We start from the raw sequence: 25681 nt of genomic DNA on the forward strand, positions 1-25681 counted from the left end.
CAAATACGAACATGAAAGTTATCAAATCAAAATCATAATCAGCAAATTCATGCATTTTAAACAATACCTCTTTAACTAAAAATAAATGAAATCTTTCCAAAAATCACATAAATAAAAGGCACAACAAACACAAATGTATTCTTACACAAAATATGTCATACATTACATTACTCAGATTAAGAGTATTGTTACTTTAGAAGGGCTTTACTCAAGAAAAAGATATGTGATGTTGCACATATTGGTATCAGTTGATATCGGAAATGGAATTTGAGAGTTGGACAATATTGGCATATTGGTTATTGGCAAAAGAGCCAATATTGGACATCCCTAGAAGTAAGACCCATGTAGTCCCCTTTACACTCCTATTATTGCTATTATTCTTTGTTTATACATTACACAGGCTACGGGATTACTGCAGGGGCACAAGAGATGGCCGCCTCTTGAAATATAGCAAGCTACCGAGCTAACGAGTTAGCCTCTAATTTATTTATGCTAAACTTACGAAATGCTTTCAAATGAAGTGAGGAAGAAGGACATAGAAAAAAAACAAAAACCTACCAGTTCCACACGGAATGGGAGGACAACTTTTTTTTCCCTGTGTCTTGTCGAACATGCCGTGGCTGCCTCCATGCAGTGTGGAGGTAATCTAATCAAACATCATGTCTCATCAATGTAACATGACTGACGCCTAGTGGCCGGAACTTCTCTTTCAATATTTTTTGACTAATAATAGTCCACAGTCAACCACAAAACAGTGGCCATTTATTACTTATTTCCCTTTCCAAAAAACATGATAAAGTGAGGGAGCGATGTTGAAACCGCAATGTAACGAGGGACGACTGTATCTTAAGCTTTCTTTTGCGAGGCAATTATTTCTTCACTTTTCATTTTCATGAGCATTTTCTAGTTCCTACAATAAATTCAATTTTTTTCTTTAAATTTTGCATGTTGTTGTCAGTCAAACTTGAGTGTGTCCAGACTCGGCTCCACTCGTCAAGAGAGACAGGCTCAGCAGCCACCTTTCTCTGCATTTTTTGTTCGTTTCTTGAACTTTTTTTCCCTTTACAGTGGACTGTCTTAGTAATTTTTTTTCCAAAATCCCTATTTGAAGGATTTCCACGTGCGAGAACAGAGCATGCATGTGGCATTTTCAATCTGATGTCACTTGACATCTGGCTTGTTTGCCCCTCATCTGCTTGAGTCGGTGATGACCGCATGTGACGTCACGTGCAACGCCGCAATCTGGCTTCACAAACATATCAATGAAAGACACTGCAAACTGCAACCACAATAATAAACAGTAATAAGCTGTTAAATGAGTGACAATGAATGTGCTCGGATAAGATCACAGTAGAATGTGCAGCTGTAGCTAATGACGTTGATGCAGAGTGTATGTTGTGAACAAGTGGAGAAATCAATACATGAATTGGTCACCATGGAGCTCTGTAATTTAACTAAGATGGTAAGAAGTGTTTTTTGGCAACAGTTACTGCACCTCATCGCACCCCGCCCACTTCAATGGTTCCAAAGAGAGCCTGCTGAAGTCATTAATCCAATAAACTGCTGTCGGTTGCTGTATCTTGACAACCGCTTGCCTCTATAGATGAGCTTTGTCTGCTCCGAGGATGTATGGGAAGGTTCATTTGGCTTGACCTTGGTTGTTGAAACAAGTAGTTACGTTGGAGTCAATATCAAGCCCCTACCCAGCCCTTATCTCATGTCTTGTCTGATGTGTCCAAAGGCAAAGTGACCTCTTCACTTTTTACGTTGTGTTATGTTTACATTATGCTGTTATTGCATTGTTTTCATTGAAAGGAGACAATAGAAGTTGTGATTTTTTTTCCTTCAGAAAAGCAATCTCCACTTTCCTGTCTGACATTCATATTAATCACTACACTATTAATATTCATAGCTGTATTAGAATAAATTGACTTTTTCATTGAATGCATATATTCTGTGTCGTCTCCGCTAAATCGCAAAAGCTGATTATGCCTAATCCTTTTAATGAATTGAAAGTTTAAAAGTAGCCTAAACGGCTTAAGAATTTATAGAGTCGTTCAAGAGCCAGAGGATGGCTACAGTATGTGGTGGCCTATGCATGACATCATGTTTCTCATCTTGACCAATGATTACATACAGAATAACAACATTTTGGCACCAGTAGTGCTTTCAGTTTCATTATGATACAGTTCAAATGTGTAATTTGTTTTAATGTAGCGTAAGGAAAGCGAAACCCGATTGCCTGAATGTCTGTATATACAGTATATACGTATTATACACTATACAGTATAGTAATATAACACCACAGCACTTCAAAGAAGGCTTTCAGTTGCTTCTAATGTCACGTACAAATAGTGCATATACAGAGGCAAAGTATCCTAAATTCTGCAGCACCTCGGTAATATACTCCTGATCAAAATTGTAAGACCAGTTGAAAAATTGCAAGAATTTTCAATTTGCACTGTTGGATCTTAAGGAGGTTCTAAGTACAGCTTCAAAGTGCAAAAAGAGGAAATGGGAGTGCGACAAAACATTTTTTGAGTTAGCAATTTCTTGTACACAACCATTAAACTGAAATACGCTGTTCATCAGCTGATTAAAAGTTTAAGAGTATAGTTAACTCCACCCCCCACAAAAAAAATTATTTAATTTTAATTTTCAACAATAGGACCCAGCAATGAGCAGCTGCACCATTCCTCCATTCCAAATGTATTTTCTATATGATTCCAAGTGTTTTTTTTAATACATAATATTAGATAAAACTTGCACATTTCCACATAGAAGGCAGAAACCTAAGATTATGCTACGGTGAGTCTCTCCTCTCTGTGTAGTTCACAGCCGAGTCTACACTCTGAGTGCACTGGGTTGGACAGCGATTTCTGTTTGTCAGCATGCCGCCAATATCATGTTTGCAGAAACATATATTATACACCATGACTGCAGAACAGCCTGTGTAATGTCTTTAGTGTAAGTGTGACGTCATTATTCTTGCTGATCAGCGAATAAAATGCATACAGTAAAAATGTCATATGCTGTGGCGCACAGTACTCCTTCTCACCGTGAAGGGACAGACGGGGTGTTTTTTTTTTAAACTTTATTGAAATACACAAACAGCATTGTCAGCTAGAGTCAGCAACAAGTCAAATGCAATAAGGATATTTTTATGCTCTGCTAACCTCAAAAACCTCTAAAGGTATAAATATATGTAAGAAAGCATTTGGTTAAAATCCAGTATGTGCACAGTCTTGCATGTTTCCACACACTTTCACTTTTAGTATAATAAAAAACAAAAGTATAATACACTATCTTGTAGCTTTTGTAATAAAGGTGAGTCATCTTCCAACATCAAACTCTCAGTTCCATTAACTTGACGCTTAATCAATAAAACCCATTTTTAAACAACCCATTTTCTTCCTTCCCATCCTTTCCGTAAAATATTACAGTATAAAGAGAACATTTGTACTGGTGAAAGGCAAGTAGAGTACAGACCAAGTCATCAGAGTCAGGCAAAAGAATGTGCTGCCTTCAAGTACCCCAATAGTTGGTATGGATGAGTTGCTGCAAGTCACAAGTGATAAAGTGCATGCTTTGTACTATATGGGACATTTATGAAAAGCGTGTTTTTCATCATATGAACGTGTCACCAAGGAGCTTTTGGTGCCGTTGGCATTGAAAAAAAAAAAACCAAGACTTCAGTGGCATAAGAAACAACACTGGAGGCCATATCAATGTGCTTTGTTTGTGCAGCAAACAGAAAATGATGTTTGAGCAAGCATAACACATCACAACAAATTGTCCAAGGACGCATAGACTCCTTCTAGCCCTTCTGTTTGAATTTGTTATTCGCTGGTGACCTTCGCCAGGGTGATTTCATACCTGTCTGTTTGTTATTTACAGGGAACAATATCACTTGCAAGCACATTATGATTAGCATAATGAATTTCCTAATATTACATTATGTTAGTGATAAAACACCTATACGCTCCTTAATGGGGAAAGTCATCTTGGTTCTTGGTACGCCGGTTACTAAGATTATAGAAGTGCACTACATCATACTGAAAGGTGTTTCTAATTTTGCATAGTATCACACAGTTCAGTTGTAATTACAAGTACAATGGAAATACATTGGAGTAATAGTGATACTACCAGGCTTAATATCAATTTCATAATCCCTTTTTAGCATCATTTCCACAATTATCGCAACATTTTGCCGAATTGTTATGCGTTAGAGCCTGCTAAAATTCTATATTTGATTGTCATCATCTGGAGCTGAGAAACTGTAGTCATGTAAAAGTGTGCTGGTGGGGGGCCTCAAAGATTTCTTGTAGCCCTTCTTCAATACTTGACTACACACTCACCTTGTGTGTGTGAGTGTGTGTGTGTGTGAGGCGTCACAGAGGAGTTTGATCCTCCTCCGTGCTCACACATAAAAGTCTATGAGTCACTGTCTGGGATCCTTTAACGATCTCATCCATCCCTTTCCATCTCTCTTATTCTGCAGTGGCTTCCAAACACAGATGGCCCCGGCTTTTTCGCCGGGTGGAAGTCGCACACAGACTCATGGGATCTCGCTCTCCGTGACCACAAAACAAGGATTTAAAGCCGAGGCAAATGCATCAAACGTCCTGATGCATGCCGCTGTGCTGTTTGTGTTTTCGTTCGCGGTGTGTTCAGGCACCTGCTCGTCTTCAGGAGGAAAGAGGTGGACATGGCTGCTCAGGGACGTCAGCATGGGTCTTTTTAGAGCTCCCTGTCCTAGTTAGACGGGGTTAGGGGATTGGTGCTCGAGTGTGGAGTCTATGCGGTGAATTATTCAGTGCAGCTTCCTTCAGGCATGCTCACACTCAGCGGCGTTCACACCCACCCATGCAGAGCCACTTTAGACACGCACATGCACAACTATGTGGACAAAAGTATTTACACACACCTCATAATCAATCAAGCAATTGTAAGTTTTCTTTTGCAGCATGACTGGGTCAAAGGCCTAGAAAGACCCACAGGGGACTTTTACTGGCCTTTTACAAAACCACCTTTGGGATGTAATGACAGCTTCTATCATTACAGGCTTGTTATACGCATATTATTATGAGTGTTATTAGTATTAGTGTTTCAACTTTTTCTCGTTCATTTAAGCATTTTAGCTCTTTTTCAACTTTTGAAGTTGTTTCTTGTACTTTTCTTGTTTAATTGTATTTTTAACGCGCTGCAGGCTAAAACAAAAAAACAAGCTGCAGGCCGCACTACGCACAAGAGTGAAAATTTGGCAAAACTGTGTTGCTATTATCTTTCTGACGAATACACCACATGGTGGTGCTGTTATCAAACCCCAAAGTTTGATCCCAGAAGTTGGATTGACTTGAAATTTCTCACACAGCTCAATGCAGGCTGCAAAACATCCACCGTAAGATAAGGGTGGAATCGATGGTGCGCCGGAATCATCCAGATTCAAGAAAATCCAGTGTCGCAAGGAGTTTTCCATGGGAGATGTAGCATGGCTCCTTTTTGTGACTGGCAGATCAGCCTTCTAGTAACTCAAAGCATTGCTGGCGAGATGATATGTCTCTACAATTGTCGTTTCTGACAGGCCAAATATGTTGACAAGCTCACGGAAGAGTTGCTCAGTTGGTTTCACTGCAATGACAAGCTGTGTCAGTTTGCAATTACCTTCCGAACATGCTAAATATAGACGCAAAGACACAGACCACAAACATGTTTTTAGAGTAAATTTTCTACACCTCTGCATGCATTTGTACTTTTTTAAAAATTAATTTCTACTTTTTCCACTTTTAATACATTTCTACACCTCCAACTACATTAAAGGGACTGTTACATGACTGCCTAGAGCGCTCTAACTTTCGAACAGGCTTCAAGCATTATATTCCACTCTCTTCCTGCTCTGAGCACATAAGCTCGTGCATTAGTTGTTTGTTGTCAGCTAATGGTAGCGATTTGTCAAAGTTTAGCTACTAACTTTCGCTATCATTGAATGTGCTGTAAATGGTCGGTCACTTTTCTGAGACAGCCCGAATTGAAGTGCCTGACAATTTTTATGCAGATTTGTAAATGTTAAAACATATTGGCATTTTGTGGTCAACCTGTTCTTTTTAAACTACTATTGGTAACATATGCTAGCTGGTGGTCGTGTGATTTTTTGGTTGCAAACAGTCTCTTTAACTGATATTAAATGACCTTAGACAGTACCTTAGGATGGATTTGTTTGACAAATTTCAAAATCAGTCAAACTTTTACTATACAGTGTGTAAGGTTGTGGCCAGCAAGCGTGGTGTTTATGTAAATATTTCTGACAAAGTGGGACTTTTAAAGAACTGCAACATTTTGACACAAGACTAAAAACACATCAAAAACATTATTATTAGTAGTAGTGTTTTGTTTAGAATGCTAATACAGTGTTCAAAATGCATGTATCATGGAAATTTGAGGTACCCCTGTGATCCAAACAGTCTTCCCCACGGGGAGACAAACGCTTCCCGAGGTGCTGCACGGGTGAGTCGGTGGGTGGGTAAGTGTCGTGTCCTCGCTTCTGATGGGCGTGCGCGACGTGGGCGAATTGCAGCAAATGGTTGAATGTACGTGAGGAGAGACCAGCACCGACGGGGGTGAACGCACACGTTTGAGAGAGGGAGGGCAAGGAGGGGGAGAAGGAGGCTGCGCGGAGGAAGAAGGAGTCATCATCACATCACAGCAGGAGGTGGGGAAGTTCCATAGATAGATGGACGGTGCAAGGACACCGGCTCCTGGAACGTCAAGGGTCCCGTCAAGAGGTCTGGTGGTGTCTGGGACGCAATCCGCTTTAGGGATGTAGTCGTAGCGGTTCCAGAGCTCATCCCATCCGAGCTCGGCATCATGAAGAAACACTCGGCCAGGGTGGCCCCGCTGTCCGCCTGCAACAGTCCGGTGCTCACCCTCACCAAAGTAGAAGGTAGGCTGCTGTAGGCTGGCTGGGTGTGTGTTTGCACTGCATGGCACCAACACCAGATAGCGCCGTCTCTTGGTGCATTTTTTTAAACCAAACTTTTACAATTCATGTCGTTAAATACATTGGCCCTAATATTAGGGACAGCTGTACACAACACAATTCTCAGCTAACAGCTCAATTTGGATTGACACTGCCAGAGAGCTATTCATTTCAGATGTTTTCTTATTTGCATCACATTATATTTATTATATTATATAATATATTATATATATATTATATTTAAGTTTGTTTATTGAGCTGCATGAGAGGTACAACCCACCCCACACCTTTTTATTGTGATGCAGGGTAGTTTTACACCACTGCAATCCATACTAATGATAATTGATAGCAATCAAAATGTTACATAACACAGTCAAGGATAAATCCTGTTCATACACATGTACAAATGGCACGGTATGCATTTGGAGGTTGCTCAAGGGCACCACAGCAGTGCTCAGGCATTGGTGGATTGATACATCCATGCAAAATCAAGCATATTTATCAATGCCAAGTTCAATGCCAGCTCTTGTCTTGCGCAGGTGTACCTGATGAATGTATATGGATGTCTTGTATTTACTAAAGCTTTTACTAAATGTGCTGGTCCAGATGTGAGGTTGTTATTGCAGCAGGGATTCCCTCCACAGTCTGCAGCCTCCATCCTGGCACTGAAGCCATGAGGACACAAACAAAGGATAGCACACCCTGCAAAAGTGTTGATAGCAGAGTTCATTCTCTGTCTAGCAGCTTAGTTATGCCTGCAGGAGCACAGTTTAGAACAATTACATTATGAGGACAACAACACATGTCTCTCTTGTGGTGCTTGTCGTTGTTCTGCTACATCACCAGTAATATCTAACATGTCCCAGAGTAGTCCTGATATTTAGTCGCCTTGCAAGAATTCTACCTATCAGGTTGTAAAAGCTGGGATGTTTTTTTTCCAGTGTATTTGTCAGCTTCAGCACTGAGCGAATGTCCCGGTGTTGTAACATTACTGGGTGCTGCAGTGAAGTCACAGTAGAATAAGCTGCTGATCTGACAGAACATTACAAGCCAGTGCACCTGAAATCATCTATCCAGCTCATTTGCATCAGTGAGAAGAATAAAAAAATATGACTGCAATGATTTGTGTGTTTATTGCTGCTATTACATTAGCATTGCATTATCTCGGGTCATGGCTGCCTGTGTGTGAGTTGTGCAGTAAGTTATCTAAAGAGACATGTTGAACTCGTGACACTGTTTATGAGTGGAGATAAAACGTACAATTCACCAAAAGTCGAGCTGTTTACATCTCGCCGGGAGTTCTGACAGCTTTGCTGCCTTGTCCCGGAAGTTTACTGTGTATTTAGCAGTGGTGGGCGGTGCATTTCATACCTGGGCCTTCAGTGGTTACGCAATCCACCTTTTAAAAGAACCACTATCATGTATCAATTATACAATCAATAATATACTAACAACCAGCAAAGAGCGCAGTTATTTTGCCGCCTAAAAGGGCTGCCATTGGTATCAAAATAGACTGCAAACAGAAGTTTCTGTAGTTTGCTGCAAATTCTGCTGAAATGTGTAAACATGCTGTTAAGTGAGTGGAGTGAGGTTCCTCCAGGTTTATCTATAGCCGTTAAAAAAAAAAAGACATTTTCCCATCTTTTTGCTGTGTTGCTTTTCTGTGTAAAGGCACTAACACTGAAAGGCCGACGAAGTAGCATCAGAGTTGTAAAAGAGGTGGGACACCTGTGTGAAAGGAAATGCAGGACAGGGGTATAAAGTTTTACTCCCAAGACTCAATTCTCCCACTCTGTTGTGTTTAAAGCAATTATGGCTGTCCCAACTGAAGTGGACACCAATATTTCCACACATCGAATTATGTAATTGCGGGATGCCTTGACTATGTCAATTCGCACACTTGCATACTTAGAGTACACTTACGATTTTGAGGACATAAGTACTGTAAAGTGCATTTCGCCATCAGTACCCAGATGTTGTACTCAGCAGGCTTGTGCAAAATTCACAATTTGTAATATCAATTGAATTGATTTGAAGAATTGGAACCCTACAGGATGTTGAATTGGAATTTGAATTGGAAATACAGGACGCAGAATTAAATTTATTGCCATTCAGAGAAATTCCTTGTAGCCAAAGAATTTGTCATATCGAAGAAAGCTTTTGGTTTAAATACTAAAAATACTTTACAGACACAGAAATGCCCTCCATTTTGAATACGTAGATTCTGAGAAATGAAGTATTTCTCTACAATTTTCCATAATTTGAAAGTTATTATACATCAAATTAAATGATCTCTTTTATAGAAGCCTAATTATCAATGAAAAACATTTGCTTTAATTAAAATATAATGTGCACATGAGGTTCATAGTAAGAATATTTAGATGAGTTCGGACTTGTGCCTGGTACTCAACACAGCCCAAATGGTGAGCATACAGCAATGGTGCCTAACCACCATTAATTAATGTCATCTTGGCTACACAGCAGAAAGGGAGGGACTAACTCCAGTGGTTGCAAATCACAATTAAAAAGGAGAGAAGAGGACACGGTTAAATATTGCGATCTTCATTTCCACTAAGTGTGCCATGAAAGTAAATAGTTTGAGACAGCACTACAGTCAAAATTCGCACCCTCAGGAAATAAGTGTACTGATGGAAGTATTTGATTTGAGAAACACCCTATGACGTGGTGTGAAAGTACACATAGTTGCAGAAATATCCCATTTTGCTGGGTTCTGTGTAAAAGGCACAGGTGGGTAATGTTTTGCTATCATGTAAAAGAGCTGAATGTCCAGGATTTTAAGATGCCAGAATAACTGCCACTTGGCTGCTTTCCCATGTTGACATGCTCATATTTTCCAACTAGAATCTGAAGGCTGATATTGACTTTGTTTCTTTTTAAGAATGATAGCTGCAAGGAGCCTCAGGCTGTCCCTTGCTGCTCTTTTCTCAGCTCTTTTTGAAAGTTAAAAACTTGGGAATTCAGTGTTTCCTTGGGATGGATATATAGTGGAAAAGGTGAAGATTTTTTTCAATTATTGGAAATGATTGGAAATAGAATAGTAGGAATAACATTCGTGTGGGCTCACTGAGAAATTAAGACGTAATTTAGCAAGCTTGAATGGATGATGAGCCCAGTTGGGCAACAATGAAGGAAAATGTGTGTGTGGGGGCTGCAGTGTAAGTTTCCTCGTGTGTATGGTGGATGGAGTGGATCCCCATTTCAAGTAGCTGCTTTGAAGAGGGAATCACACGGGAACAACACATGGCTTTTCATAGACTCCACTTCTTATGTAACAATGACTTCAAAACATTTATTTCAGCACTGCAACCTTTCTATTTTTTGTAAATTGTCATTTTGGCCTGATGCAGAATGTGCTTTGTGAAACCAAATTCAGTGTTACTGTATGTATAGACATACCTGAATATAAGACGCACCTGTGAATAGGGGTGTCACAAGATCTTGTGAGAGTAAAACGTGACTTGTCGTTCAGAAAAGAATGTCTTGTGCGCACTAGGCCTGGGACAATAACATATAAATTAATTAATCACACAATAAATGAAAATGAATTCAACAATTTTGCCGGCCTCAATATATTGCCACGTACATGCGTGTCTGTTTCCTCGTCTCTCGCCTCCAACCACTGTGAAAACTTTGTGCATTGCTTTCAGCACCTTTGTGCATTTGTTCCATAGAACAACGGCATGAATGCAGTGAGCCCTTTTTCCGTCATACAGTCTCTTTGTCTCTGTGGATGAAAGCAGGTAGCATACACACAGAGTGCAGAAGAGTGTAACATAGTAGAAATTAAATTAGTATATTACAATAGCCATCCATCCATCCATTTTCTATGCCACTTATCCTAATTAGGGTCGCGGGGGTATGCTGGAGCCTATCCCAGCTGACTTCAGGCGAGAGTCAGGCTACACCCTGGACTGGTTGCCAGCTAATTGCAAAGCACATATAGACAAACAACCATTCACACTCACATTCATACCTATGGACAATTTAGAGTCACCAATTAACCTAACATAACCTGCATGTTTTTGGAATGTGGGAGGAAACCGGAGTACCCGGAGAAAACCCACACACGCACGGGGAAAACATGCAAACTCCACACAGAGATGCCCAACGGAGATTCGAACCCAGATCTTCCCGATGACTTTGTGGCCAACATGCTAACCACTCATCCACCGTGCGGCCTTAGATTGCAGTATATTGTCATATTTTTTCAGTGTACGTTTCTTAGAAGTAATGCTAAAATCTCGTCTTGCCTCGTTCCCCTTGACCCAATCTCGTATATCGCCTCATCTCGTGATACTCCCACCTGTGAGTATTCTCATTCAGCTCATTCCAGGTCATTGTATTCTCCAGGCATTCAATAGCTGCTGTTGAGGTTGTCTTAGAAGACATTTCGCCTCTCATCCGAGCAGGCTTCATCAGTTAATGCTATACGACTAGGTGGGACAGCGCTCGTCTGACTAGATAGGACAGCTCTGAATATTAGACAAACCTGAACATAAGATGGCCACTCTTTTTGAGACCTGTTTTTGGAAAAATATTTTGGACAAAATGATAACTGTTAGATTCCAATACAAAATATATCATATTGACTGCTTCATTTTTAAAAAATTCCCCCTGTTTTAATCACCATTATCTTACAATTAGCAACATAAATCCTTCTCTGTTGCTTGATAACTTGCCCAACCTTTGAGACACTTTTTCCAAAGGGTCTCTGAGAGTCAGTGGTGTGTGTGAGTGACAGGAAGAAAAGCTTTAACTTGTTTGGTTCCACCTTCTTGTTTGCATGTATAAATCTCTCGACTGTGAATATAACACAAGTCGTCTTTTTCAGACTTTTTCTAGGGATAATACCATGTTATGTTAGTTAGTTCAGTAAGGTAAAGGGGGAGTCGTGGCAGGCGACTCTTCCAAATGTACACCTTGGTTCTCCTGCCCTCCGTGGATGCACGGCGGCTGCTCACATAGCGTATCCGACATTAATGCACCTCACCCGGCCACGGCGGGCAGCCCTTCCCGCTCTACAGTCTGGTTCTCCCGGTCACGATAGCAGTAGGTGCCTTAGGAAGCCAGTACACCCATCTTGCAATAGAAGTGAGTGGGCTTCAAGAGCCTCGCACGATGCCCACACCCGGTACGTCTCCAGTGAGTGAAACATACGACAGCCTTACCTGAATCACACCTAGCACCGTACTCACGATCTAAAAGTTACCAACGGAGGGCGAGCGGCAAGCACGTGGGTGTCACGAATCACTTGCCCCGAAGTACGACACGCTTGCAACCAATTTGATACCGTACTTCGTCTACGCGCCAACAAATTTCCCAAAAATTGCAGAGCCCATGCGTGTATTAACACGTACGTCACGATGTAACTCCAGCTTGAATTGAAGGGTTTTAACCAGATTTCAACAGCAATCACATATTTATTTGCCAGTGTTTATCAACGTGTTTTATGAGATTTATGTCTGTGCAGGATGGCAAAACTTAACAAATGTAAACCTCAGTATCTAAAAAAATAAAGACATGTCAGGGGAAAAGGTATGTTCACCTTAAATAATTCCGATCCAGTAGAGTCAGAACTTTACTTCCAGGGTGCTGTGACAAATTCGCCGTGAGGTGTCATCACCAGTAGCTACCAACCATGTCTGGACTTTTTACATTGCCCATGTGCTCTTGTGACAAATCCAACCAGGCAAACGCTAGCTATTGATTTCTTTTTAAATGTCTCTCCATTGTGATTGTGGCTCTGGGGAATTCTGGCGTTCCTCTTGTGTCAGTAAGAGTTCATTCAAGGCCCTCTAGGGTCCTGAAAACTCATTTTATGCTTCATAACGGAACAGAGAGATTGAGAGTCCCTTGGGATATCGCTGCTAATTCACCACATCAAAACTACCCATGGGGCTCCATTTGTCTTGACCACATGATTTCTATTAAAGAGTGCTCAAGCTGTGGGTCAAAACTGATGTTGCACACTACTGACTCTTGCTTTGCTCTTACATACTGTATATACACGTTTCTTTTACTTTTTGTCCCAGTTCTTTTTTTTTGTTTTTTCTGGCCAGAGTTTGCCCGAGTCTGTTGTATCTATTGATGTCATCCTTCCTCTTCTCCTTGATGTGAGGTTTCTCTCAGGAAAAAATCAATCCATCCTCCGAGTGTGATATGTAGCATAAAAATACCATCTGTAACCGTGGGAAGCAACCGTTTGTACTATCCTAAAGCCTAAAATCCATAGCTTAATCTTTAACTCAAAGTCAGAGAAGATGTGAGGCTGCAGGAAAGTTGTTTTTTTTTTTTACAATTGTAACAGAGCCAGTGTAGCATATTGAGCAGTCTCGGTATTGCGTCAAGCATTTAACTGTTGGTACCATATATAAACCGTGAAAACCCTTTCAGAATACTCAACAGAAGTCACAATGTGTTCCATATGTTTTCTAAAGCAGACTACACAGTAGGAGGCTGCTGTTATTCATGCGTTACCTTCACCAGCCTAGGGAACCCAACTTCGTTCAGTTTAATCCCATTTTTGTGATCAGTGTATAGTAATCCCTCATTTATTGCGGTTAATTGGTTCCAGACCAGACTGTGATAAGTGAATTTCTGCCAAGTAGGATTCCTGATTTATAAATGGAATAGGTTCATACTTAGAGCATAGAAAACATGTTTGCAACCTTCTAAATCTGTTATCAAACATTAGTGCCCCCTTTACATGAAACAACACCCTTATAGTCACCTTTACACTCGTATTACCCAATATAGTAGACATAACAGAAAAAAAGACATAATATAGACTCACACTTTTGTTTTTGTTTTTTTTATCACTCTTCTTCAGCTTATTTTACAAAGCTACCTCTAACCCAGCATGCACAGCGTCACTGCGCTCTGTAGCCCACACTCTAAGCAGCTGCTCAGAACTACACAATACACGCATCGCTATAGTAACTGACACCTTGGGAATGCTGGAAAGTAAATGACAGAGTGACCAGTGTAGAATACTACATATCGTCACAACGTCTTTGAATGTGTCTTCTGAGTCCCTTTATATTTGTATTTTATACTTGAAAATGTATAATTTAGGCAAACATGCTTCAACATGCATATTTTTGACTAATAGTAGGCCGTACTCATTTTTTGGAAAAACCATGATCGAGTGAAGCCACAAGATGTGAACCACAAAAAGCGGCGAGGGACGACTTGTTGAGAAGGGGGTAGTGGCTCTTTTAGAGTTGGGACACCATGGAAAGATTCCGGTCAGCGAATCATTTAATTATCTTTATTATGTAGGTGGATAAGCTCTTTTAGGTATGTGTGTGTGTGTTAGCACGGATGAGCTTGGGTTTGTCCAAAGGAGTGGATTTTGTCCAAAGAGCTGTGTGTGTAAAAAGGGTTGTATGTGTGGTCTAAACAATAGGAACACATTCAATTGCAAACAATGCAAAGTAAAGCAGCCCAATAGCACTCACATGACACAAATAAATGCATGCACAGCACGCATATCCAGTCATGCTAAGAGATAGACACAAGTGAGAGCAAACATGCTAGTCAGTGAGACCAGTTAGCAAACAATTACAAGGCAATTACATGGCTCAGATGTGCACTCTTAATCACAACACATCCAACAAACTAGCTTTCATTTAGCAAACAGCAAACACTCCTAATGCACAACATCATCATCAAACTCACCTTGTTGAGTCACACAACGCACACAAAGGGCCTCGGGCGAGAGGTGGGGTACACCCTGGACTGGTCGGGAAGCAAGATCAAACTAGCAAAACTGCTACCAGTGCTCAGCTAGCTCCTTTCTAAGAAGGTTGCATTCAGGTGCATCATGTACCTCCCCAGGCACAAGTTGCTGCTGCGTTCATGGACACTTGGAAATCACAGAAAAAGGCTATCAATGTTGAAATATGTAATTACTTTGAAGTTCACTAGTTTAAACAAATGGCCCTACACCACACTTTGCCGTACTCTATCAGGCAGTCCGTTTAAGCTGCAAACCAGATTTTTTGCATCTTTGATTGATTGAGGCCTGTTAACATCCCAACACTGAGATGATTCACCCACGTATTGCTGAACATAAGCAAAAAAATATATACAGTCAGTGTACCTCGGTTTCCAGTATTAATCCGTTCCGAAGGGTCAGTCGAAAACCAAATCGTATGTAAACCGAATCAGTTTTTCCCATATGAAACAATGTAAATTCAATGATTAAAAAAAAAAAATGTAAACACAAAACATGCAATTGGCTGGCAACCATTCCAGGGTGTACCCCGCTTCCCGCCCAGAAACACTTTTAATGTAGAACAATTATAGTTTTGCATGCGGAAAACAATCCGAAACACATACGTAGAAATGGCAAATTAAATGGATAAATGAATACCAACATCACCTTTACCTTTATTGTAGACCCCAGGTTCACAAAGTAGCGCACGCGTACCCCCAGGGGTACGTCAATTACACTGGGGGTACATGAATAAAAATGAAAAACATTTGGCGCCTAACACTCACAATTACGAGTGCGCCTGAACGCCTCATGGCGCAAGGAGAACAGAGTAGAAAGGAGACAGAGCATGAAGTCGTTCATTGCTCTGTGTGCATCATGTCAACAAATAAGTAAGTTTGATGATTATTTTGATGATAACACACAGCGGTGAATGTTCAGTATTTCAAGTTAATTAAGATAAAAAGGTTTATGATTTTTAAGTGTGCAGGAGTATAGGGTACGTAGCTTTAGGTGAAATTTCTGAAGGGGTACGTGGCTGTAAAAAGTTTGGGAAAGTCAAAGTACCGGCCCTCGCAACTTTCTGTGGCCCCATGGTTTATTTTGCAGCCGCAATCAATAAAAAAAGCAGAGACTTATGGTGTAACTGTGCTAGTTAGTAAGCAAAGAACTACAAAATTCTACATCATAGAGGGGCAGCTTCACTGGGGGACAATGACTTCCGGGTGGGAATTGTAATAAAGACGTTACAAACACAGTTGGACTCATGCAGTGTAGTAATGGCATGGAAAGACTGTGTCACCAACACATGGGATGCTACTAAAAATGAAAAACACTGTATATATATATATTTTTTTACTTTTAAGGTTATAAAAAGGAGTTTTACTACCCATGGTATGTGCCTGATTAAGCATGCCCATCATTACTCAGATTAGACAACCATCTAATATAGACTGATTAAAGCGATCGTTTCTCTTCATTTTCTTCTTGGTTCCTTCTTTAAAGGCTTTAAAGGCTGGATTTCTGAGAATGTGAAGTTATAATGCAGTACACATGCCTCTGATTCACTGTCTTTTCATTATCAGTGACCTTTGGTTGCAGGGAGGGAGAAGAAAGGTGGTTGCCTCTCCATTACAGGGTTGACATTCTTTTAAATAGGGATTTGGGATGCTTGCCAGTGTGTTAAACTGGGGCTCCACCACACTAAATGGGTTAAGTGTCTGCTATCAGTCATCGGTGTCGTACTGTGTCACTGCACTGACCTGCAGCGTCTGTAGAAGCAGCTGGTCTGGTCAGGGGAGAAACAGGTGATGAGGAACTGCTTTCATTGTCCTTCAGTGTTGAATATCAGTAACAGCCCTCGTTCACCCTCCTGGATTATGATCCTGTCAGCCCATGTGGTGGTATCATCTGGTAGAAGCAGCAAAGCGTGTTTTATTGTGTCCTTGAGTGGGACAAGCTCGCCACATGAGCTCCTTCTGATGTGTTTAGGTATCTCAGGTTGTCTGTCAGGAATAAAGATTACAAAGACAGTGAGTGCTGCATGACCAGATCAGAAGTCCCTTTTGGAATTTGGACAGTTTAAAAGTGTTTTTAGTAACGGGGAACACACCGTTTTGTGTGTCTGTAGCCTTAATGTTCATGAGTTGTGTTTGTCCACGCCTGTCTCCAACAGAGTGTGTGGCTCCAAAATGCGCTATTGTGCACTTTGTCCACTTTTTACATATTAACCGTAACTCTACACTGGTCCAACATCATAGATGCAATATATCACATACAACAATGTAACATTAAGGTGTGGGACGGTGGGTCACAAATGTTAACAAAGCTAGCAAAGCTATGTGAGCTAAAGGGCTAACATTACAGTCACATTTGAACAGCAACATCGTGCCAGGTTAGCCTAGTCACTGAAGAAAGACAAAATGATCAAACTTACAGCTCCTACCCCTGTAGCTGACTGACGGATAGTTGGCAGAGCGCCAGGATTTCTTTTAAGATGTGTAGTGAAGCCTGCTTTTTGGCAAAGCTGTCCTCCGTGAAGCGGTGTGGCGTATACATGGGCAGGCTCATCCAGCTAGGTGCGGGTTAGAGGTGGTGTCCATGAGGGAGGGGGGTTTTCCTCCGTAACGTCATGAAAACCTGGAAGTTCAAAAGCGACAGTTTGAGAACTGCTTCGATCAAAAGTAGGGGAACATTGTAGATTGATTGCTCTCACATTTGGTGGTCATAAAAGGCTCTACAGACACAAACTACTGTTAGAACATCATTAAAAAGTCAATTTTTGCATAGTAAAAAACCTTTAATAACACACAGTATAACTGATAATGCTGAAGACAACATGTTGCAACATACAGGTTGACTTCCAATTTGGAAGTTAAATCTGTTCGTAAGAGGAAAGAGGTGACAATGAGTGAGGAAAAACAAGGTGCTCCTTGTTTTGCAAACCCAAATTGGGCATTAAAGTCAATGTTGCGCACAAGCCAATTAAGGTCCTTAAAAAGTAATGTTTTATTTTTAGCCTGGAACTGTTTCTGGCCACAACATTGTAAACGCTATGAAATGAGGTCTGATACAGGAGAAATAACAATGCTGTGTTTTTATTGAGATTGTCAGAGAAGTATTGATGTGAGAATATGTTTATTATCTGGTGATGCATTTGAGTCATACCAAATAGAAGTTCAAAAGAAGAGCTCCTCTAATTAATTGGTTGATATACAGTGTTTGACACAATGACACTTCTGTTACTCCATTGCAATACAAAGGGATTATACAGGTGGTCCTAGTTTCATATTATGATGTTTCGTGGTTAAAAACACACTTCCGTTAATGATTAATATTGTACTAAAAGACAAAAAGAACTATTTACATGTGCAACACTTGAGAAAGGACGTCACTTGTGTTCTTCTGGTAACTTTTCAACATTAACCTCCATTAAAGGAAAGTGAAAGTGAAGTGAAATTGGACGTCGTAAGACGCTCAGTGGAGAATTCACAGCCATCATGAAGGCTGAAGATGTCAACATGTGAAAGGATCTGCTCCTATGAAATGGACAATGATAACTAAGCAGCACAGTGGTCTCATTATTGAGACTTCCTCCTCCCAATTAGGCTGTTTCCCCCTCCCTTGCAATGCCCCCGAGTGTGCAAGACAACCACAAAGTAAGGAGTCGTTCTATTTTTTTTATGTTCGTTTTGTTTAATTCTTGTATCTATCTCTGTATTTTATAAATGTTCTGTGTAGAGTGTGAGTGACCTACAGTAGGTGATAGTTTAGGTCCCAACGTAGACTAAAACGTGTTCATAACCAGTAATGATGGAGACAAGTGCAGGGGTGCAGAGGAGAGACGTACCTAGATTTGTCACGTGAATTCTAAGTGGAGGCAGCCAGGTCGGGCTCTGCTGGCGCTTGTTGGACTTGCAGCTATCAGCGGGAGAGATCTGCACTGCAGACACTGCAGGGGGGGCTAGAAAGCGGCCAGGGAAGGAGAAGTAGGGAAGCGTGAACTGAAATGGGCATAAGCAGGAAAACTGGCTTGTTAATGCAGATAAATCTACATGCTAATCAGACTGCTTCAGTGTACACATGATGAAGACTAATAACCTTAATAAAAGTCCAGCTAGGCTAAAATATGAACTTGTGTGTGTCAGCATTGAGTTTGAGTGGCCTGCATCAAGCCAACAAGTCGTGTCAGGGTGACAAGGTGAAGATATGGAGCTGTCAGAGCGGATTCCTGGCTCTCCTTAAAAATGCCAAACAGTCTCCTCCTGTTTCCTGCAGTGTCACACATGCCTGTTAACAAGTTTTCACTTCCGAGTAGCACATTAAACACAAACAACAAAACCCTAATAATAACATTAGAACTACTTTTATATATTAGGATGTCCAAATATTGTACATAATGACAGCAATAACAGTATTAATTACAGCTTGTTTCTCGTCAATAAGCCCAAGTGCTGAGCATTGCGAGACTTGCCAAATAAGATGAACACATGGTCAAATGATGCTTCATGTAGGTCCAAAATCATCGAATGTAACCACTCTTAATCTTAGATGTCATCATTTTAAATCATGAGCTTTGTCTTTTAAGGGGGTACTGGACAGCATTGGCATACACAAGCGGGTCACAGTACAAGCTGAGAAACTCATGTGTTGTTTAAATGAATATAATGACATTTCCGATGACATAACAGAGACAGTTGTGTCTTTCCTTGTCATTGAGGACAGCATACTGGGGTGCTGGGAAAAAAACTTGGACCAATATGTCCTTTGACCACTGCTACCTTCAACATCTTTAATTACTTATCATTCAAAGTCACTCTCCTTGGACAGTAAAAAAATAAATGCAGCTTTTAAAGTCTAACGATCGCTTCTGAATTGCAATCATTTTCACCCAATAATAAGAACGTTGACCTTTACTGGTGAGGTGATACATATTCTCAATTAACCCTTCACTTTGCACTGAATACCAATCAAAATGCATATTGGATGGAAATCATTGGAAAATGGTGAATGTTAATGATGACATGATTAACCCTTCGGTTAATTGGGTTAAATGCAGTTCAAAATGAATAGGATTCTTCCACCAATATCAGCTAAAAAGTTTAAGTGTAGTTAATTTGAGAGCTGTGGCCATTAGATAGTTAACATGGTACATGGTACAGTACATGCAAACAATTTACATTCAAGCTTATGTTGGGTTAAATGTCATTCATTCTTGCATTGGACCAAAAAAAACATGAAAGGCTGATTAAGTGGGAATGATGAGCGGTACTGACCTAGAGGCCCCCTGACCTCAGCTTGATTGTGTTGTACTGTAGAGCCCTGCTTTTTGAGGGGCTTACGGTTTCAGGACCACCAGCGAATGGCGAAAATCCATGACTAATGAATGATACTGTAATGATACTGTAAGATGATCGATGAGCAGATGCAATTGCAATCATGGTGTAGAAGTTTCACTTTTGCACCTCACAGCAACTATGGTGCATTCAAGGATTGCCAAACAAAGTGCAAAATCTCAACACTTGGAAAAATAACACTGTTACTATTATTTTATCTCTACAATGTGCCGCGGGCCAATTAAAAACGAGCCGTAGGCTGCAAATGGCTTCCCTGGCTGACTTTTGGACAGTCCTATTTTTTCATGGATATTTCATGGATACATGCAGTCCTCCCTCATTTATCGCAGTTAATTGGTTCCAGACCTGACCACGAGGAAGTAGGTTTCAATATTAATAAACAGAATATTTTCGTAGTTATACCATAGAAAGCCTGCTTATGACTTCTTTGCATTAGCACTAGCATAACAAGCTACTGAGCTAACTAGTCAGCCTCTCCAATTTCTGTATTCTAAACATAACAAAGTGTTTCAAACGGAGTGCGGAAGAAGGACAAAGTAAGAAGCCAAAAACTTACCACTTCCACACTAAATGGGAGGAGAACTTTTTTTCACTCGATCATGTTGGACATGCCGTGGCTGACTCCATGCGTGTGGAGGTAATGTAATATCATATCATGTCTCATCAATGTAACATTGCTGACGCTTAGTGACAATACCACTGTAACTTTTTTTTCGATATCTTTGACTAATAACAGGCCATAGCCAACCCACGAAACAGCGATCATGTAATAATTAATTAATTTTTGAAAAACCGCGATAGAGTGAGGGTGCGATGTCACGAGGCACGACTGTATAAGCCAAATTATGTAAAAATGTGACGATCAGTTAACAGCTGTGACAGGTACAGAAAGATAACAAGGTAGTAAGATGTACCTACACTCATCCTGGGTATCATACAAAATGAATAGAATTCTTGTGCCGATGTAGGACAACAATGGCTGAAAATATGAAGGTTTAGAATTGTGACCGTTAGACAGGTAGCATGGTACATGTGTTTAATTGACCTTTGACTTAAGCTCATTTTGTGTTGAATACCCTCCAAAAGCAAGAGCGCGTCAGTAGAGTCTGAAAACGATCACATGATAGCTTTGGTGTCGACGAGGTACATGTGACCTTCTTGTCTATGGATACCATTCAAAATGAATAGGGTGCTTGATTAGACTTTGTACTGATTAGACTGATTAGTACTGATTAGACTTTTGCCCATCTACAAATCCGCTGCACTCACTATTACTTGCATATACAAGTATCACCCGAAAGATGCGTTTTCTGAATATCATCATTTGTTAACCTTTTTACCACCACTGCAGTCATCCAGATGACCTTGACCGCAGCTTTGGTGATGAGGTGAAGCACTTTGGGTCCATCATAGTGCCGTTAAAGAAGAAAGCAATCCGTCATGGTGGTAATGGCTCCTAATGTCATTAGCTGAGGAGACTCTCTCTCTCTCCCTCTTCCACACTAATGGTTTAGCCCCGCTAGTCCAGACTGTTACACTGACATTAGTCAGTGGCAAGACAAGTGTAAAAGTGTAAAATAATTGTGTTCTCTTCATATAATTGAGCACTGCTTCACCATGCTGACACATACCCATGCAGTACAATGCTACTGTACTGTAATAAAGAAGTTATGTTTTACTAATGAGTGAGGTGTGCATGCTGGGTGACTATAAAAACATACCCGGTGCATCCATGGGGTTCATCTCTGCATTGGAAAGATTCAACTGTGCAGCAGCATGGCGGCAGTGTAAAGGGCCACAGGATGTACTATGGAGGCCTAGGAAGGACAAAAAGCAGCCGTGACCTTCAGCGGGAGACAAAGCACTCTTGGAGCTCAGAATAGAGAAACTTAATTCTCCTCGAATCAGCTTTCATTGCTGCCAAATACGACCCACGGGGATTATTGTTCAGCATTGTTTCTCCACCAATAAAAGACAATAGAATTTCATTGCATTGCATCAGTTTGATGTTGCTTTTCCACACAACAGATATACAAAGAGCGACTGTTTTGTGCTGTGTGCGGCCAAGCCCGAAGAAGCCAGGGAATTAGCATGGGAGGTGATAGTGATCAGGGAAGTTAATCTGTGATGTTATGAGACCGCCTGGCAAGGTCACAGGCAGTCTGACCACCAACAATGAGCAGCCGCATCGGGCATAATGTCTGTCTCTCATTCAGCTCTTCTGCAAAATTAGCTCGTTTTCATTGGATCCCTGCATGTTCTATAAATAAGATAATTCTATATTTATGAGATACATTATCACATAAGTGCATATATTCGCATAAAAACGAGAAATCGGTTCATACCGGTGTCTTTTTTTTCCTGCCAGTAATGATAAATATAAAATATATAAAAATATTAAATGTTGCCTTCAAATTGTAAATATGCAGTTTGCAATGATTGTAATGACTGTCTTCCTTCAATACTTCTAATCTAATATCACACCTCAGGAAGAATCACTCTGAGTCATACACAGCTATCGTACCTGCAGCAAAATAAGCAACAGGAGATGTGCTGAATGAGCCCCGTTTATAATTTCACTGACTGTGTTGGTTCAGAGTTTCATACTTGGCACTTTACTTTGTTTTTATACAGATGACTGTGCAACATAGAAACATGCACCTTTCCAAATTGGATCGTTATCAGCATTGTTTAAATGAATTCTTATTTGCGAATGTATTAAGCCGAACCTGTCTTACTTGTTGGTAGTAGGAGAACATGTTATTTGTTACTTTTTAATGAGTTTTTGTCGAGACAAAATGTTTGACATAAATATGGCACTTTTTTCTCTAACTTGTATCGCATATTGCAGTATTTGTCTGCTTTTTATTTGTGAAATGCATCCAGTGGCATCACAGTAAAAGATGCATGTGATCAGCATTACACAAGATGTGACCCGACATTAGTTTGAGGGAAGAGCTGCTGCTGGTGTCGGTAATGGAATGCTGGAAAGTAACGGTATATCAGGTACCGATCGAAAGCCAATATCGAGCATCTTTACTAATTTGCTCTGTCACCTATAACACAAAGCTAAGATGTCAGTGTTTTGTTCATGTAGATAAGCATATAGCATGCAGACCTACAGTGACCTACAGGACTGGTTTTAGCAACTTAAATGCACTTTAATGTATCATAGTGACCCCGTATCCTGGCCCTCGGTGGAATAAGTTTGGACACTCCTGCGGCAGGTGCTGGCATACATCTTTATGTCAAGTCATGACAATGAAAAGACAAGGCAGAGCTGATACGGTATGGAGGGTTTTTGTCCCAGATGGTATTAAAAATGACTACAAATATTATTAACTAGTTAACGGACCATTTAGTTAATATTACAAATTTTTCAATAATTAATGTTACTTTGCTTTAGATTTATTTCATTTGGCCACACAGTTTCGGTTTTGCTGCATGGTTAAATGATCACAATGCACATGTACTGTAGTGCACATGTACTGTAGTGATTCAGTCGTTCTTTGTGGATCTAATGGTAAAATGGCTTCTTTGTTATCTTCATAGCACTCCTTAAAAGTAGGGAATTCGATTGGTAAAAAATTGTGGTGGTTAGAGATATGATGAGATACATATAGTTAATGGACATTTCACTTTTGTTTGTGTTGTGTCTTGTATTGAATATTATTCAAAATATTGGATCTACAACAATAATACTTTGAATACTTTGACATTTGAAAGTGGAAAGGGACCTGTTATGTTACTACACTCATCTTCTTGTACATTATTGGATATTGTTGAAAATCAATAGGGTTTTATCTTAGATATGAATCAGTATTCCCAAAAAGATGCTGACTGGAGCCTCAAATGAACTGGGGTCAAAACCACATCATATTGATTATATGACTAAATCAGCAGAGTCAACGTCCCTCCTGATAAACAGAGCATCACCGCCAACGCTGTAGGGAACTGACACGTCCGTAGGGAACGAAATCAACTTTTGAAGTTAAAATGCAGCACAAACCTATACATTTAGATCAACTCTATGGAGGCTGTTATGGTAAGAAGTCTTGTTTCGTGGTTGTTTTGCAGTGTGGTCCAAACAAACACAAACACACACGTTTCTGTAGGATTGTATATCAGACCTGTCCTCTTTTGCCCTCTGTTTGGCTGCAGCCTGTCATACTCTATCAGCACCATTTACACTCAGATGTCGGATTGATTACCTTCAAGGCCAATTAAAGAGTGGGAGAAGTTATTTTTACACAGAAAAGGGCAGCACATGGTGAACTGCAAGGGATTTCAGAAGAGGAGCAGCTTGAGAGAAATAAAGAAAAAGATCATTATTGTAGCACAAGACCTCTTAAACTTCATTAACTTCCACATATTCTATCATGATTATCCATCCATCCATTTTCTCTACAGCTTCTCCTCTTAGGGTCACGGGGGTATGCTGGAGCCCATCCCAGCTGACTCTGGGCGACGGGCGGGGTACACCCTGGACTGGTCGCCAGCCAATCGCATTCACACTCACATTCATACCTATGGACAATTTAGAGTCGCCAATTAAGCATGCATGTTTTTGGAATGTGGGGAATGTGGGGAAACCGGAGTACCCGGAGAAAACCCACGCACGCACGGGGAGAACATGCAAACTCCACACAGAAATGCCCAAGGGAGAATCGAACCCAGGTCTTCCCGAGCTCCAGACTGTTACTGTGTTGGCCAACACTAGACCACCGTGCGGCCCTCAATCATGATTATGTTTATTAGAATGATCTATTAGTGGAATGTACTTTTCTTTCATTAGTACAATTATAACCTGATGCTATATAATAATTGATATATGCAAATGTAAACGTAAGCATCTGTCAATGAAATTTCCAGGGGAAGACCGGCCCAGGGAGCATGCGGCCCACGGCGGCCAAGACGCGCAGTCGGCGGCGGGTGCGACGGGACCAGAGTCAGGCTCCAACAAGCGAAGGCTGCACTGCTGCATCCGAATAACGGCGGTGCAGGTGCGGAAGGCCCTGTGGGGAGTCGCCATGGTGATGTGCGTTTGCTCGTCGTGGGCAGGCTCCACACAGCTGGCCAAGTTGACTTTTAAGCACTTTGATGGCCCTTTCACCCTCACCTGGTTCGCCACCACCTGGAACTGCCTCTTCTTCCCGCTCTACTACATCGGTCACCTATGCAAGAGTCCGGAGAGGCAAACGGCCAGACAGAGATTAAGGTGAGAGCACCAAACACACCACTCACAAAAAGTTAGCGATATTCGGCTTTTGGTTGAAATTTCAGGATGAACGTCCATGCGCTGTAACCTTTGCAGGTGAATTTAATTTTATGTTCTGTGACACAGCTGTGAGGTACTGTTGATCAATTGTTAGCTCTTTTCTTGGTCTCATGATGTCAAAATATGAACATCATGATAAAGAGAACTGTTTGAATACCAATTCTAATTGAACTAGGACATTTATTGGTCCATTCATAGATCACACACCTTTGTGAATTTTGCTGTGCAGCTCCTTGTTAACAGCAACTTGTGCAAAAAGTACTGAAACATTGAACAGTTGTACATGTGCATTCAAAAGAATAGCGGAAGCCAAATAAACTTCACCTGTGAAT

The 25681-nt window shown here is 40.7% G+C and overlaps 1 protein-coding gene across 8 annotated transcripts in view; it reads left to right on the plus strand.

Annotated features, from left to right (window-relative positions):
* slc35f3b (solute carrier family 35 member F3b) overlaps positions 1–25681 on the plus strand; it is a 63706-nt gene that overhangs the window by 21741 nt on the left and 16284 nt on the right. For 6 of the 8 annotated variants that reach the window (XM_054798511.1, XM_054798512.1, XM_054798514.1 and 3 more), the window contains exon 3: positions 24944–25289. In XM_054798511.1, coding sequence (XP_054654486.1) covers positions 24944–25289 — 346 coding nt within the window. Of the gene's footprint in view, positions 1–6662; positions 6941–24943; positions 25290–25681 lie in introns of those variants that run through there. The other 2 variants (XM_054798517.1, XM_054798519.1) reach the window with 1 other exon arrangement.

Source organism: Dunckerocampus dactyliophorus, chromosome 14 (genome assembly GCF_027744805.1).
Source record: "Dunckerocampus dactyliophorus isolate RoL2022-P2 chromosome 14, RoL_Ddac_1.1, whole genome shotgun sequence".
Classification (NCBI taxonomy): Eukaryota; Metazoa; Chordata; class Actinopteri; order Syngnathiformes; family Syngnathidae; genus Dunckerocampus; species Dunckerocampus dactyliophorus.